This window comes from Aspergillus bombycis (assembly GCF_001792695.1).
Source record: "Aspergillus bombycis strain NRRL26010 chromosome Unknown contig00003, whole genome shotgun sequence".
Lineage (NCBI taxonomy): Eukaryota > Fungi > Ascomycota > Eurotiomycetes > Eurotiales > Aspergillaceae > Aspergillus > Aspergillus bombycis.
The window spans coordinates 553,518-569,586 of record NW_019170005.1 but is presented as its reverse complement, the minus strand read 5'-3'; the positions used below and the strand labels follow the sequence as shown (position 1 = coordinate 569,586).

Genomic DNA, 16,069 nt, shown 5'->3' with positions numbered 1-16,069 from the left:
GGATGCTCTCGGTGTTTGTATCGGCTGATGGGCCTCGGGATTTGATGGATGTCGTCGGAAGCCGTTTGAAATCTTTCCCCGCGGAAAAATCTACACATATACGGATACGGTAGCACCCAATACCATGCTCGATAACTGTGTATATTCATGGATAATAGTCAGAGGGTAGATAGTGTATTCGAATCCTGATAAACGTGTATAACTCAACGTGAAAAGACCGGGAAAGTAGTCCCCTAAGAACAAATGATCACTCGATTTCTCGAGTGACTGCAACCAAAAGCGCATCTGGAATCCAGATAGTGCACCGCGCCATAGAAATGCAAGTATATATCTCGCCCAGTGCTCCTGTTCTTGCTTCGCAAAAAGATCCCAGCAACCTGGATGCCACTCTTATACCTGCCCGCTAACCCAGCTTGTTACAAGAGCTTTGATCAACCCAGCGGCAATATCTGTCCCTCTCTCAATGTCCTCGTCGGCGCAAGACCCAGGCACATGGAAGAACACGACGTTTCTGTTCTGGCCTTGTTGGAACGCCTGTGCCAGGCTTGTATAAAAGATGAACTCGCAGAGGTAGCGTCCGGCGTCCTCTGATATCCGAACGTCTGCTCCAGGAGATACAAACGACTTCCACGCGCTGAGGAAGTCGTCATTGGGCGGCTGGGGGTTGAGATTCTTCTGTACTATGTCTGTGGGATCCGTCGCAGGACCAGCCTGGAGCACTGGCGGGAGCTGGTGCTCCCTCCATACCTTCTCTCCATCCTCATACCCGATTCTACCTTTGATATCAGATAAATGGTAAGAATCTCGATGTGCTTTAGTCTCAATTGAGTAGTATGATCTTGTGGCCGCTATGCCCATATGGAGCACGATGTCTGGTCGTCGACCTCCATGGGACTCGGCGTAATCCTTTAGGATGGCTGGAATGGCTGTTCGCACTGTTGAGTAGGCGACGGGAATGGGAGATGGATGCACGTGAATTGAAATTCGACGAGAAGCAGGCCCGGATACAGACGGCTCCGCCGAAGGAAGCTCAAGCGACTGTGGTAGAGAGGAGGCAATCAAATACGAGGCATTGACGATGTTGGTTTTAAACGGCTAGTATGTTGTTAGCATGAGGGCCGAATCGGAAGCCAAGATGATCGAAGGACCACAAGTCAAGTATAAGACAGCTCAACTCACACCGAATCCTGTCACGAGTACCGAGACTTCATCTGGATCTGTCAATGACGACGGAGCAAGACTAGGTACCTCCGTCTCGGGTACCGCTACGGGCGGTCCAAAGTCTCCCATGGCTGATGGATAGATCAAAGAGAGCTAGGGGTCTGCGTGGAAACAACGTCTTTGTATACACGGTAACGATTCAAGCCACAATGAGGACAGAGATGAGGGATCAAAGATATATTGACGATTATCGAGGAGCTTCCCCCGCATTACAACCACCGCATGCGGGTCTTGGCATCACGCGATATCGATATCGATAAGGTGATAAGACACATGACCTCCCTTCCTCTTGACCGCCAACAAAAGCTTGAAGTATCAACATGCTCTTGACACCTGTGCAGTTGATCCTGTAGTACTTTCTTGGGATGATATGAGGTGCTCTTGCGTCGCATGCCTTCTGGCCGCCGCTGATTGTGTTCTTCGTTTCCGAGTCCTTGACCGATCATTCCCCCCTTGCTTCAGTCGGGTCTTGTTCATTGGGCAGCTCGGAAAGTTCAATAGTGAGAATGAGCCGAACTCGATAGTGGAGGATCACCGCTCGCTTAGCTAGTAGCACTGGTCTTCCACCGAATTACCTTGCAATCAGAAGTCAATGAAGCAGAGTTGGGCAGGGATCTATCCAAGCGAACAAATCAGGGAAATTCGGTATGTCATCTCAGAACTGCCGGATGACCCACCTCTTCCAGCCCGGGCATCTAAATTTTAGATACAACTACTCATGGTGGCTCCTCCCACCCAAGTACAACAATATGGGGCTAGTGTTGAAGATTAACGGGCATAAAATCATGTTGGGAACATCTGAAATCCTACGACTAATCCCCCGAGAAGTTTCCGTAGCCCATGTGGCGTAATATGGAAGACAACTTGAAGACAACGACATGCCTATTTAAGAAATTCAATTGCCTATCACGATTCTCCGCCTAGGGAGTCACCCCCATGAACCAAACAAACTAGTTAAATTCTTTGCGGGAGGGTCTGACAAAAGTGGTTGATCGACGGTCTCGACCCACCGCCAGGACCCTGCCGAGCCACTGTAGTTCATTGTTCAGTCTAGCCCAGGTTACCTCGTCGTATTCAACGTATCGAATATATCCCCACTTCGGATGTCATAGATTCCGTGCAAAGAGGGCCATAGAACCAGTCAATTGGAGGGCAGCTGTGCGCTTAGCGTGGGTATATAAGGCCACGGCAAAAGCTAGAGGGTAGGGGCACATTCTCTGATTGACTGGCACGGAAGGCTATTACAAGATGCCTGCACTTGCTGACTTTATTGAGAGCCATTACTTCTTCCAAGGCATTGCAATAGCGTTGACACTGATATTCGTGTCCAACTTTTACAGAGAACTCGCAGATGGCTTGCCATACCGTAAAATTCCTCTCGTGGGGAGAAGTAGATGGGAGATCTCGAACACCAAAGCCAAAAAGCTCTTTGTCACCTCTGCAAAGGATCTGATGGTGCAAGGATTTAGCCAGGTATGGGCCGAGTCTTGTCCTATCTTAGAACGTAGAAAGACAAGAGGAGATTTGGGACACTGACACTTGGCTTTAGGGTAGAACCGTCTTTCAGGCCATGTTTACTTCTGGTCCGACCATAGTTCTGCACCCTTGTTATGTGGATGAGTTGAAAAACCATCCGCATTTAAGCTTCAGGGGGGCGGTTAGAAAGGTAACCACTTATAGCGGTCGGCAAAAGACAAGTATTGACAATCTCAGGCCTTCTTTGGTGCAACCATACGGGGGTTTGAGCCCTTTGGCGACCAAACGAATCCAACAATTGGCATAGAAGTGATCAATAAGAAACTAACGCATGTGCTGGGTATGGGTTTGTTGCTCGCGAAGAAATTGCCCTTGTTTCTAATGACTTTATCTTTTCTGCAGGCGAGTTAACTGTTCCCTTGTCAAAGGAAACCGCTGCTGTGTTGACGGACAAACTACCTGGATCCAATGGTATGAAGCATGGCAGCAAAGTTTGGAAAGGCACTCACTGATGGTAATTGCTGCACGCTAGAATGGAAACCCTTCACTTTCGGACAGGAGGTCCCGCATATGGTAGCTCGGGTGTCGTCGCTGGTGTTTATGGGAGAGAAGATATGTCGGAATGAAGCATGGTTGAATGTATCAGTCAACTACACCATTGATGCGTTCAACGCGGCTCGTGAACTCAGGGACTGGCCAGCAGTTTCTCGGCCATTCATACACTGGTTTATGCCATCGATGCAAAAGCTTCGACACCACAAAAGGGTGGCAGCTGAGATTGTTCAACAAGAGATCATTAGGAGAGACATGATCCGAGAAGGTACACTTCCAGAGGAGAAACCCCGTGGAACGCATGCAGATGCCCTAGATTGGTTTCGGGAGGTTGCTGCAGGCCGTCCCTACGACGAAACAGTAACGCAGATCGCTCTTTCTGTGGCGGCAATTCACACGACGTCGAATATGCTTACGAATGTGATGTATGACTTGACGGCCCATCCGGAATATATCCAACCATTGAGAGATGAGATCAAGGCCATCGTGGAACAAGACGGCATCCTGAAAAAGCCCAGTCTCTCCAAAATGAAGTTGATGGACAGTGTCATGAAAGAGAGTCAACGCATGAATCCTGGATCTATCGGTAAGCGATTTTGGAGCCGTCTGCTCTGTTCAACCGCTCGTAGTACTAGCCTGCTGACACGCTACTTTGCGAAAAGCCTTCTTCAATCGCGTTTCAACGGAGGCATTCGTGCTCTCCGACGGAACTTCTATTCCCAAAGGTGCCAACGTAGTTATGTCAGCCCACGCTATGGAAGATGAGACGATCTATCCCAACGCCAAGGTGTACGACGGCTTTCGGTTTTACAACAAACGCCAGGAACCTGACAACGAGCATCGATATCAGTTCGTAACGACCAGTCCAGAACACCTTGGTTTCGGCCACGGCATGCATGCTTGCCCTGGCCGCTTCTTCGCCAATAACGAGATCAAAATTCTCCTTGTACACCTGCTGATGAAATATGACTGGAAGTTTGCCGACCACGTTGACCGGCCCAAGTCGATTCTGCATGGAACTGAAATTATATGCGACCCCACGGTGAAACTACTTTATAAGTCACGACAGCCAGAAATTGACTTGTCAGCGTTGGGAGAGGGAGCTGCTGACTAGTTATTGCCCCCTTTACTTTGGATGCCTTTTCCCGATGTGGTATGAAGATATTTTGTCTTTCCTTGATGTCTTTCTTTCCTCTCATTGACGGCCAAGTGTTGGGCTGCTGGACTCTACAGAGACGATGAAAATAGGATCTTGTTCACAGCGGAACGTAAGGAGTAATCGAGTTTTTCCCTCCATCTGCCAACTGTATGCATGTACTGGACGCCATAGGACAAGATCTCCAACAGTTGGGCAACAAAGCACGTAAGGAGGCTTAGCACCGAGCACGAGACCAGATATCGCAACGATCTCATATAACAGTGGAGTTCTTCGACCAACATTAGTGCCTACTATGATATCTTGCAGATGGGTATGTCTACATTGCGTGCACTATATACTGCTAAGTTGGGTTCGCGTACTCCGTATGCGATTCCAACATAGGCTAATCCATGATCCATGGGTAAATCACTGCAGCTGTGGCCATAGTTCTAACTGCAATCGTTTAAAACGTACCGGTGCATTTGCATGAGAAGTAAGGAGTATGCAGCATGTTGGGCTGGCCACGATTGGCGGCGAGAATCAAAAAAACAAAGCAACCCCGAAACGGGAAATAAACAGTACTTCTGCATTGTTTATATCGACGCGTCGTCCGAATTGATAACAAGTGTCATTGAACTATGGTAACATCCCGAGTGGGTTCGAGCTAAATGGAAGCTATCTTCTGCATATGGGTACACTATGGAGCCCTAGACCTTCATGTACTAAAATTAACACCCATTCCCGTCCCCCAAAACTTACACGAGGCCACTGAGTGCATTGGGGGCTGATATTCTTAGCATATTCCGGTGGACTTTTCACCTAGTTCCTGCATAGGATCTAAGCGATGGACGTATGGACTCCATCCCCAGCCTCCTGGATTTTGGAGGTTCTTTTTTTGGACATTGAAAGAGGAGAATGATTGTTTATATGGTCCATGCTTTTTTAGTCGATGGAGAAGTGGTTGATAGTGCCGATTTTGCTCAGGAACAGAAGCCTACTAAGGTTAGCCGCCTCAGGTAACCTCCCGCTAACGGTTTAAACTCCTTTGGGATGAGATTAGTTCATGTAACCCGTTGGTAAATTCCAGGGTACTAGTGGACCATGGGGAGACGATAAGTATATATGATTGGACAAAAGTCTAGAAGAATACAGTAACGTTACCTGTCGCGCGTAGTCCGCGCGAGAGACGCGTTGATACGCGACACCCCACTTTACCACGCGTTTGGAGCGGTGGGACTCGGAATCGATGGAAAAAAAAAAACTAACTTATCGGCAAATGTCAATGCTTTTCCGCCGTGTTCGTTAGGGACAACGGCAGTTACTGGTGCCATTGACCCCTTCTTTCAACCTCTGCGCTTCAGGACATGTCCCGCACCTTCTGGTGAACCTCGTGCTTCCGGGGGTAGATCCAAACGTCTCAATCCGGCGACGAGGCGGTTAGTCGCGTCTGTCCATCCTCCTAATGCCGGGTGTGGTAAGACTAATGCAAGCCCAGTCTCTGTTGGTTCGTCTGTGACGGTGGTGGAGTACGCTGCTGCATGAGACTGGAGTTCGAGATTTCCAAAACCACTTGGAATCTCTTATGACACTGGCACAAACCACTCAGCGTGACTCCGAAATTCCTGGCCCGAAAATTTCTCCCAGCCACCGACTTTGATCACACGGTTTCCTGGATTTGAGTTTTTTTTCTGTCTTATTTTATTTTTCATTTTCCCTGGTCTGCTCTTGGGAGAGAGCTCTTGTCGGAACTTCTCCCATGACTGGATGTCGATCAGTTGACGTTGTGTGAAATTTGGGAAGTGATGATCTGATAACCATACGCACACGTCGGTCACATCAATAGGGTTCCCTGACAGTGTGATTTTCCATGCATCCCCCCAATGGGAACGAGGTGTAATAAAACTACTAATAATTATTCCTAATCGGTGAACTGATTCGCCAGCAGTGGTTGTAGTGGACATCCCCCCAAATGTACCTACTAGTACACCCTTACAGTTGGGGGAAATACCACGCAACTGTAGACTCCGAGAGGAGGGAGAGACAGTGATAACAACAATAATAATATCAGGACAAAATTAAGAGCAGTGTAACCATCCTAGACATTCAAGTGGGCAAGGTATTTATTATGATCCAGTTCGTGCCGCATAACTTGAGGTCATAACTGAGTCCGGATGATTTGTTCGATGGAATGGTTGGGCAACGCGGTGAGGCGGTGGAATAAGACCACTAGTACTGATGCTTGCTTGTTCATTTGTGAGTGGAGGAGGCCCCCGTTTTTAGAAACTGGAGGAGATTCTTCTCTGCAGACTTCAAGTGGTAACTAGATTTTATTTTTATTTTATTTTATATTTTTATTTTTTTTTCTTGGGTCAATCTGCAATTTGCCATCGAGGGGAAAAAAGTAAAAATTTAAAAAAAAATAAAATAAAATAAAAAAAAGCAGTCGAGTCGGTTGGCGGACTTGAGCAGTAACAATTCTCCGCATTCCACAAAACCAAGGCATCATCCGTAATTTATTTGGAAATTTCCCCATTTCACGCATTGTGATTTGCTCGATGGCAAAGTTCTCCCTCTGCAGAGATTAAATAACCAGAAGGTCCCTAGTTGGAGGTATCTTGTTCACACTAATAACATACATCATTGGTATCTATGGCTGATACTGACTGGCACGTCACATCAATACTATACTTACTGTACTTCGACGTTTCCAAATAATTAATTAGCATCGACGCCAGCTAATTACCTCTGGAACTAAGGCTGTTAGTGCTTGACGTGGTTCCTTTTCCGATCCTGAGTCGGGCTCCGTTGAGTGGAGACCGTTGCAAAAGCAAAGCCAAAGAACACTCTTGCGCACCGCCAGATTCTGCGTGCTGTCCCGGCGCCTTAGGCTTTGGGGACCAACGGCCTTAGGCGTTCCCCCCTCTGCGTGATCCTCCCGTCCCGTCCTCGTTCCCTCTCCTGCCTCCCTTTCCTCTCCCGTTTTCTTCCTCGCTTCCTCGTGCACAACCATTTGTGCTTCTTCCTTTTTTATTTTTCCTTGATTTATTTTTTTTGGCCTACGAGCGCGTGGCTCGTACATTCCGCCCCTTTCAATTTCCTTGTCGTTTCTTTTGTGTTGGTCTGGCGTTTTGTGTCAATGACGGGTTTCCCTTCTCTATAGTCCCGGCTATCTTCAGGTACCAGATGGAGCGCGGAAGCCCCTAGATGTGATCACCAGTCAAGATTATATCGCATCGCGTCGACATTCACACAAATACGATCGCTTGCTATCCTTCCGACCACTCACACCTTGACGAGTTTGATTTCCTTGTTTGTTTTACGCATACTTGTTGTTACGATTAACGAACCGAATCCCCCCCCCTCCCGAAATTACGCGCCTGGTCAACCTCACCTCAAGTTTGACCAAAGAAGCTGCACCGTTGACGAAAACCAAGACATTTCTTTTTTCAAACACCCTCCTATTGACTCTTACGAACTACTAGTGGACTGCTAGGATAGGAATTTCGGGTGCGCATTCAATTGGGTTAAAGAGCGTGTGCGATATAGAATCCAAAGTCCGCACTTCCCTTAACGCCGAAGATTATACCACTCAGGCCGTGCGAAAGCTCTAAAAGAAGCGAAATGATATTGGCATAGGAATATTGGAACTGAGACAACCGAATCAGCCGACAACTTCGACCATCGCTACCCGGTTTGATTCTATACCGGTGAGAGATACGACGGGAATACCGCGCATCATGACTCACCGACGGCAAGGTCTTTCTCGCACCTTGCCGAAAGACTTCACTTTTCCTTCAATAGGGGAGCCCAGGACTCCGGAACGCAACTCAATCCAGCTGGACGTTCCGCCGCCGCCCCCGCGCCATTCCAGTTGTCGTTTGCGCAGGTCCCGTGTGCGCTCAGGGACAGATGTTTTTGCGCAGGCTGAATATGATCGCAAAATTTTCCACCCTAACCCATCAGACATTCCGCTACCATCCATTGAATTTTCTTCTTCGCATGATGCAACAGACATTCAGTCATGTCTATCCATACCCACAAGCAATGACCGCTTTTTGGCCCCTCCGCGGGATCGCGTAGCGTTAAAGACCCCACCTGCCCAGATCCGCGCAGCCCCAGTCGATCAGTCTACAGAAGATTGGTCAACGGATGATCCTCAGACTATAGGGGAGAGCATCGAACGCCCTGGCTCTGCCTGTTCTAATTCCTCAGTCTCGTCAATTGAAACATTTGCCTCTCGGCGCTCAATGGGTGGAAGCTGTACGAGCATGGAAAGCGATAGCTACGACCCATTTTTCCTTGAAATTCAACCAAAATACGTGGAATCAACTCCAGTGCCCAAGTTCCGGCGGAACAAACCCCCGACTCGCGAACGATGGACAAGAGATATGGACAATCACTTATGGAATACGTATCAGATTTACCTCCAGGATCCTACAATCACACCCTTCAAAATGACGCCGGGAAGCATTCCGCCATTGGGGGTCACTCACCGAGTAGCGCGAGAGGCAAAGAAAACATGGGAAAGAATGCGTTGCAGACTTACCAAACAGCTTCCTTCCACGTCGCAACAATGTGTGAGCGGCAACTCAACACCAACTCCAAAGACTGACACCCCAAAGAATATATGGCCCAAATCCGAGGCGTCGACCAGGAGGAGATTAAAATATTTGTGCAAGAGGAAATTCTGTATCGCGCCTCATTACCAAAGGCTGATGATGTCCCGAAGCCCGACACCTGCCTTGGACATGGTCTCTCACTCGTCCCGAGAATCGTCTCAAGCAGAGGCCTCCACAAGTAGCTCGGCAGTTTACGCCACGCGCGATCTAGGTATATCTCTTGTCTCAAGCTCAGTTCCTGGGCCCTTAACACAGTTGGCAATGGAGGAGCCACCGAATAGTAACAGTGGCGAATGGTTCAGCCAGCCCGTACCGTGTAACGCTCCTCATGGCGCGGTCGACCCATTCGCAAATAGACCGTTTAGCTTTGACGAACGGGAGATGGTACCCCGACTGGGATCCCCGTTTACCTATCATACGTGGGGTCCTAATAACTCGAGGAAACGAGTCCAACGTCATACACCTAGGGCTCGAAGAGAAACAATTCATGTTACAGGCTCTCGGTTGCGGTCCCCTCCCCGTATGGACTTATTCTCAAATGCGGATAACCCTAATATTGCTCAAGATTCAATGGCAACCCTGGAATCTCCGAGCGATGAAGAAACACGACAAAACTTAGAGGAGCTTTTCCGACAGGGAAAACTAAATGACATTGGCCAGCATCGCGTACGAATTCGAAACCGTGGAGCCACGATGAGTTCGGTTAATTCCGGAGGCCTTGACCAGCTCTTTTCCCCGCCATCGTCTTCATCTAGAAATGACGAGAGCTATCGCGAGGACAAGCCCGCTCCTCACCTGCGGAGCCTTAGTGGGGAGGCCATCAAACGACTTGGTTCACCTTTCAAGATTGACCCACCCAAACGAGCCGGCGACACGCCGGCCAGATTTATCAGGCATGCACCGTCCCGTTCGGAGCCATTTGCACGTGTACTTCTGCCTCAGGCAAGACAGACAGCTCCGGTTGGCGGGCAGGGAATGTCGAATACCCTGCCATACGATCCAACTGAACCTGGTCTATCGGATGCAGAGCGGATCCGGAGACAGATTCTGAATATGTCTTACTCACGACAATAAGCCAGGTGTTGCTTTGCCCGAGCGCAATTGGCTGTTCAAGAGTTTGTCTTGATGAATCTGTTTTGATTATCGTGTCCACTTGGAATTACTCCTTGACTAATGACCTGGACGATCTACAGCGACTTGGCTTTTGTAGCCCAAGCGAATAATGACAGCAATGGCATTAACGACTAATGATATTGAAAGACAAAAGCGAAACAAAAAAAAAGAACAACATTCTCCTGCTCTCACAATCTAAGACAAACAACGACACAAAATGATGAAAAAAAACCGAAAAGAAACAAAAACCATGACAATTTCGAAATTACCTTTAACATCTGGGCTATTCCACGGTGCAAGCCCTATGCCAATTTGATATCGGACTGCATGACAATTGCAGTGTGTTCAGAACAGCTTCGTTATGCTTCAAAGTTGAACACAAATGTGCGAGTCAACTTTGGCCGACTATCCAACCGAGTCGACAGAACTTCAGTTTTCCTTCCCGTTTCCCCTTATATGCGAACATTAAATACTCTCTTTTCTCTCTTTACTATCTCTCAGCAACATCGGATATCAAACGACCCAATGTACGGCCACCTTGGATAGCATGCATGCTCCATGCTGCATTGACAACATTCTCCGGTCTCTTTTCATTGGGGTTCCACCGAATATGCACTCATACACTCTCTGAATTTTCTTTTTTCCCCCAAACCGACCAATTCGCTCTCTTCAACATACCAGATACATCGACAGAATACAGACTATATCAACCGAAAATCAAAAAAGAAAACCAAAAAAATATCACCCACCCACGTCTATCTTTGAACCGTCTTCATCTTTCCCCATTTCCTCTATTCCCCATTGGAATTCCCTCCACCAACATTTGCAAAAAAAATCATCACGCCGTTAGTTTTGTCTTATGATGAGCAGTGTTGCATCTTTTCTCAGCATGCGTGATGATTGGAATGGAGAGACGCTGATATTGATTGAAACGACATAGACGAAACGACCATGATGCTGCTGAGTGACGAAAGCGTTTTTAACGGCCTTGTGCAGCGTTCAGTTCAGTCCCAGTCTGATTGAATTTTATTTTCTTCTTATATTCTCATTTTTCTTTTCATCATCTCATTGCATTCACAACTCAACCCGACCAACCTACTATACTTACTCTATCTATTCCGAGAAAATCCGAAATCAGTTTTAACCGAAGCCAATCTCTCGATTACTTACTTCTTCTCTCTCCCTCTCTGAAAGAACTCCATTACTTTACCTTTACATTTAGCCTTTCTTCTTTTCTTTTCTTTTCTTCAATTCCATTTCCATTTCCATTTTCATTTTGCTGTCGCTTTCATTCAAACTCTCTTGCATCTTGCATTCTTTAGATGAACTGAACCAAACCGAACCAGACGTTTTGATATGATGACATGAGGGATGAGCCGATGTCTTGAAGTAACTGAGCGTTTGATATTTGAAATGAGATCATTCTTTTACAGCCTTCTTTCTTTTGGGATTGTTGCTGTTGTGAAGTTATTGTAGTTTGGTAGATGGTTTGTAGTCTCTTGTATCTTGTATTGAAGACAAGTACGGGAGCCGGAGTGACGGAGTTAGGGTTTGGTAACATCATGAGATTTAGTCTTACTAGTTTTGTAAGGCAAGAGTTTACTCAAGTAATCCTTAAATACCGACTACGATTCATGTGTGTGCAAATCTGCAACTTAAATGCAATAACAAATATTAAAGAGGTTATGTAACCATGGCCAGAAAGAAGCTGAGTACAAGACGAGAAAAGAACATCGACCAAAACGCCAACGCTGGAGTGAAAACAAGGGGGGGTATAGAGAATCATGAAGCAATCGTCAGAAAAGTAGATACAAAGTGCGCGCGAGAGACAGGTAAAGTCAAGCTGAGGCAGATCAAGATCTTTCCAGCTTCTTCTTTCTCTCATTAAAGATAGCCTCGAGCTTTCGGAGCTGGAGACCCAGGCCTTTCTTTTCCGCGTTGGCCACTAGCCATGCTTCCATTTTCTCTCGGACGTATCTCATGGAGTTGACAACGGGGAGGATAGGCGACGTGGACGTGTTCTCATCGAACAGGGTTGCAGCGGGGTTGTTGTTTCCTTCTAGTTCCAGCTGAACCCATCGCTCTGCACTAGGGTTGAGAAGGAGATCAAAGACATCGTTCCAGATTTCCCGCTCCCAGTACCGTTTTAAGGATTCGCGGATTCGATACGTTCTAGGCCCGTTGGGAGATGCACCTTCGCTCTGACGGACAGGGGACGATTCGATGTACTTTCCGAAAAGCATAACGTGGACGGTGCCTGCAAGTCCATACAGATCAATTTGGTGAGTCCATGGTCGCATCTCCTGGATCTCGTTACACTCGTGCTTCTTGGCCTCCCAGTCGGCGACAAATTGAACGGACGGCTGGAAAGCTTGCATGTCTATGCCACGACCAAAGTCGATAAGAGAAAGACCTTTGTTGCACCAGCCGTAAGATCCCCGAGGGGAGTAATGCACTTCGCGTGGATCATAAGCGTTCTCATCGCCGAGGTCGATGAGGGACGGAGGTTCGGCCTTCTCCTCGAGTCTCACAAGGCAATTATCGGCTTTGATGTCGCCATGCAGTATACCACATGAGTGAAGTGCCTCTACAGTGCGGAATAACTCCACAGTAAAGAACATAGCAAGAATCTCATCTAAGCCTCCTTCGCCGTGGCTGCCACCTATGCCTTGCTCATTTCGGACAAGGTTGACAAGATCAAGCAAAGTGCCTTGACTGCGATAATCCTCCACAAGAATGCTTTCCTTTTTATACACATGCATCTCGTGTGCATCGATTATACTATCCACCGCGCGCGACAAATTGGGTTGTCGGTTCAGGCGGTCATGCGCAGTCCGAATCATGTAGAATTCCCATGGGTTTGGAGGACCGACTTCCATCTTGATAGCCTCAAAGCCATAGCGAGCCTTGCTCCGTGTTGATTTGTTACTGTTGGTCAGCTGTGATCCTCCACTGTTACTACCTTCAGATTCATCTTCAGAGTCGGCGGGCGAACTATCGATACTCTCCGCTAGGTAGACTGGGGCAAATGCACCGGCTCCAAGCTCTCGCCGGATGATATAGCTTCTCTCTGCACCGGGAAGCTCCAGGATGGGCAATTCAAACGACGCTTCGTCACCGCTTCGGGAACGCTTTGGCTGAGCCTTCATGAACTTTTGAATGTCAGAAGCATAATGGGCGTCCGTCTCCAGATGACCGTGATATCCTGCGTATGATGCAAGTGGTGGGTTCAAGGCTGAGAGAATCGTGTTCCGGATTGTTTTGTCAGTGGGATTGCATTGCGCATCCTGGATGATTGGTCCAGCTCGATATTTACGGCCGAAAGGAGAGGCAGATTTGACACTAGACAGTGCTTTCGTTGCAGACGGACTCAGCGCAACATCTTCAGGCAAGCCAATCGTAGTATCTCCTTGACGAGGTGTTCCATCAATTAGTGGTGTCGACAGAAGATCTGCCATCCGAGGCTTGGACGGAGTCTTCGCGTTGTATAGGTGGTTCCTGGCTGCTGTCATGGATGCGAGGGAATACTCAGTTTGTTCTACGATAGGTGTCATAAAGGGCAGGCGATTCTGGGCAACTATCGCTGGGTCTCGGTATGGGCCGCACGGCGGGTTGTAATCGTCAGGCATTTCTGGGATAAACCTTTGTCGATTTTGGTTGTCGTCAAAGTCATCGTCGTCGATGCTGTACCTTTCATCTGTGTGTGGTTGCGACACTGACTCGACGCCCGGTGAGCGAAGACCGACCAAATCGTCGGCAGCGGAGAACTGTGTCCATTCACCGTCCACGACACTTTCAGCTCGAGTGTTATCATCAAAACCATCCCCAACGGTTTCATCAAAGGCCTTGTGAAACGTATTTTCGTCATCACCGAAATCGCTCGAAGCAGCCGAGATGTGTCCCGTTACGGTGCTCTCCCCAGCGCTTGTGTAGTCATCGTCATCGAAGTCGCTACTTTCGGCTGCTTCTGCTTCTGCCTTAAGTGGTTGATTGAAGATACTGTAGATCTCGTCCGTTGCGGCGCGAGTATGAATCGTCATTGTTGGCTCGGCTGTGCTCTTGCGACGAATCTTGCCTCCAGTCGGAGAGTCAAATTTCATCTTGACTGTGAAAGCGATCAGTTTTACCACAAGGTGCAGGCATTTTACGCAAAGCAGTCTTACCCGTCTGTGTCTCCTGTTTCACTTCACGAAGCTTCAATTTCCGTGCTTTACCAGCCTTGGCCTCATGCTGGGCATCTGATTCCGAAGTTTGCTGCGCCGAAATATCTGCATCCTTCATGGTCAACTTTTCATCGAACTCATCAGGTAGTGCCTTGGCTGGATCAACTCCAACTGAGTTTTCATTTCCAGAAATCTGTCTCAGAGGCTCCTTTTGTGGTCGCCATTTCTTGTCCATCCAACCACGGCGCATGGCTCGCAGCTCCTCGAAGCTGACTTCAATATTTGGGTTTGTATAGTCAGGATATACTGCATCAAGATTGACGAAAACACGCTCTCGTCTTCCCGTACGCGGGTTTACCGCTTCCCTTACACGATGCTCTGGAACATGCTTTGATTGCATTGACTCTCTCAAATGTGAATTCTGATTTGACTGCATACACATAATCGTAAACCAAACCGGATTCATGCCACCAATTAGTCCTGTGATCGTAAATATATGGAAATCAAAACAAAAGGTAGAAAATCGTTACTCACCTCATCCCTGAAAATTGTCATCTTCTCCTTGGGCGCAGGCTTCTTTCCTGCCTTAAGAGTCTCTCCCGCCCATGGTTTCGCTTCCACCTTATTCTCCTTCCGGCGGTCGCTCATTGACCCAATACTATCCCATCCCTTGGTCTGCCCAGAGACAGCAGGCTGGCTTGCCGAGTCGGCGTCAGAAAATATGGCCATTTTTGGTTTACCAGACTTGGTCTTTGGTGCAGCAGCAGCAGGGGCTTCCCGTTGTGCCTGGGGATCCGGTGATGAGGTTGCTGCCGAACCAAAAGGGTCTACCTTAGCAGCCAGTGCCGGTCGGACTGCGGGCAACGCAGGAGATGACGGTCCATTATCCTGTGTTCGTTGTTCATAGCGTTGTTGGAATTCACGATACTTCCGAACCAGTCGCTCAACAGGGCGGGCCTCGCGGTCGACACCTAGCCTATACACTTCATCCGCCTGTGTCCATCGTCCCGCGCCTTCGAGCCAGGCAGCAAATTCCTCATAGAATAGCGCGAGTCCTTCTCCGATTTGATGCCGTGCCAGGAATGCAAATGTTTCTCTTGGTGAGTCGGAGAAAAGTCGGATGTAATGGACCCATAACCGAAGGTAGCGGGGATCGTTCTTATAGTGGGGGGAGGAGAGGAAGGATTTTACTGCCCGCTCCAGTAATGGGAGAAGACCTGATTCCGGGGTAGCCTGTGAGGAAGGGTATGCGTCCAGCGTCCATTTCACATAGCGATCGTAAATATCAAGCGGATCGTCTGATTCTCCTATTGCCTGCAATTCTGCTTCGTAGTCTTGTCTGATGGCATCGTTGACAGTTCTCGTGTCGTTCGGTGATGGGGAATAAAGTTTGTCTTCGGGGCCTCTTGGTGAAAAGATCCGAGCGAGCTCCCTTGCTGAGCGGCCACCAGGCAGGGACTGGATGTTCTCTTTCTGGTTTTCGATGATATCGAAGTCGACGATTTCCTCTTGGGCCGCCATGGCGGCAAGATGTACTGATTATTATATTGCGTCCAAGCGCGAATTACCGAGTATATAACCTAGCAGTGAATTTGTTCAAGTCTAATAATCGCTAGATAAAGATCGCAGTCGAAGATTTGTCGGAGGGTCGTGGATGGTGATTGTCGTCTGGGATTTGCGGAGGGATCGAAAAGAAGCGGAGGTTCTTTTTTCTCGAGTTTATCGATAAACAGCCTTCGTCTTGTTGTCCCGGTAACGTGTCACGTGGGTGTTATACCATATGAGGC

General features: G+C 48.1%; 4 protein-coding genes across 4 annotated transcripts; 2 read left to right on the top strand and 2 right to left on the bottom strand.

The window, feature by feature from the left end:
• Positions 1-390: 390 nt before the first annotated feature.
• ABOM_000993 (putative pyroglutamyl peptidase type I) lies at positions 391-1,290 on the bottom strand (the record flags this gene model as incomplete). The annotated part of the gene is made up of 2 exons (XM_022528123.1): positions 391-1,095; positions 1,180-1,290. 2 exons carry the CDS (start codon positions 1,288-1,290, stop codon positions 391-393), a joined length of 816 nt encoding a protein of 271 aa, XP_022394196.1.
• Positions 1,291-2,469: 1,179 nt separating this feature from the next.
• Positions 2,470-4,363, top strand: ABOM_000992 (cytochrome P450; the record flags this gene model as incomplete). The annotated part of the gene is made up of 6 exons (XM_022528122.1): positions 2,470-2,694; positions 2,771-2,887; positions 2,935-3,037; positions 3,100-3,168; positions 3,230-3,835; positions 3,912-4,363. 6 exons carry the CDS (start codon positions 2,470-2,472, stop codon positions 4,361-4,363), a joined length of 1,572 nt encoding a protein of 523 aa, XP_022394197.1.
• A 3,761-nt stretch (positions 4,364-8,124) lies between these two features.
• On the top strand, positions 8,125-10,080 carry ABOM_000991 (uncharacterized protein; the record flags this gene model as incomplete). The annotated part of the gene is made up of 1 exon (XM_022528121.1): positions 8,125-10,080. The coding sequence occupies one exon, from the start codon at positions 8,125-8,127 to the stop codon at positions 10,078-10,080; it is 1,956 nt and encodes a 651-aa protein (XP_022394194.1).
• Positions 10,081-11,972: 1,892 nt separating this feature from the next.
• ABOM_000990 (putative checkpoint protein kinase (SldA)) lies at positions 11,973-15,803 on the bottom strand (the record flags this gene model as incomplete). Its single annotated transcript, XM_022528120.1, has 3 exons — positions 11,973-14,224; positions 14,283-14,762; positions 14,813-15,803. The coding sequence occupies 3 exons, from the start codon at positions 15,801-15,803 to the stop codon at positions 11,973-11,975; spliced, it is 3,723 nt and encodes a 1,240-aa protein (XP_022394195.1).
• Positions 15,804-16,069: the final 266 nt, after the last annotated feature.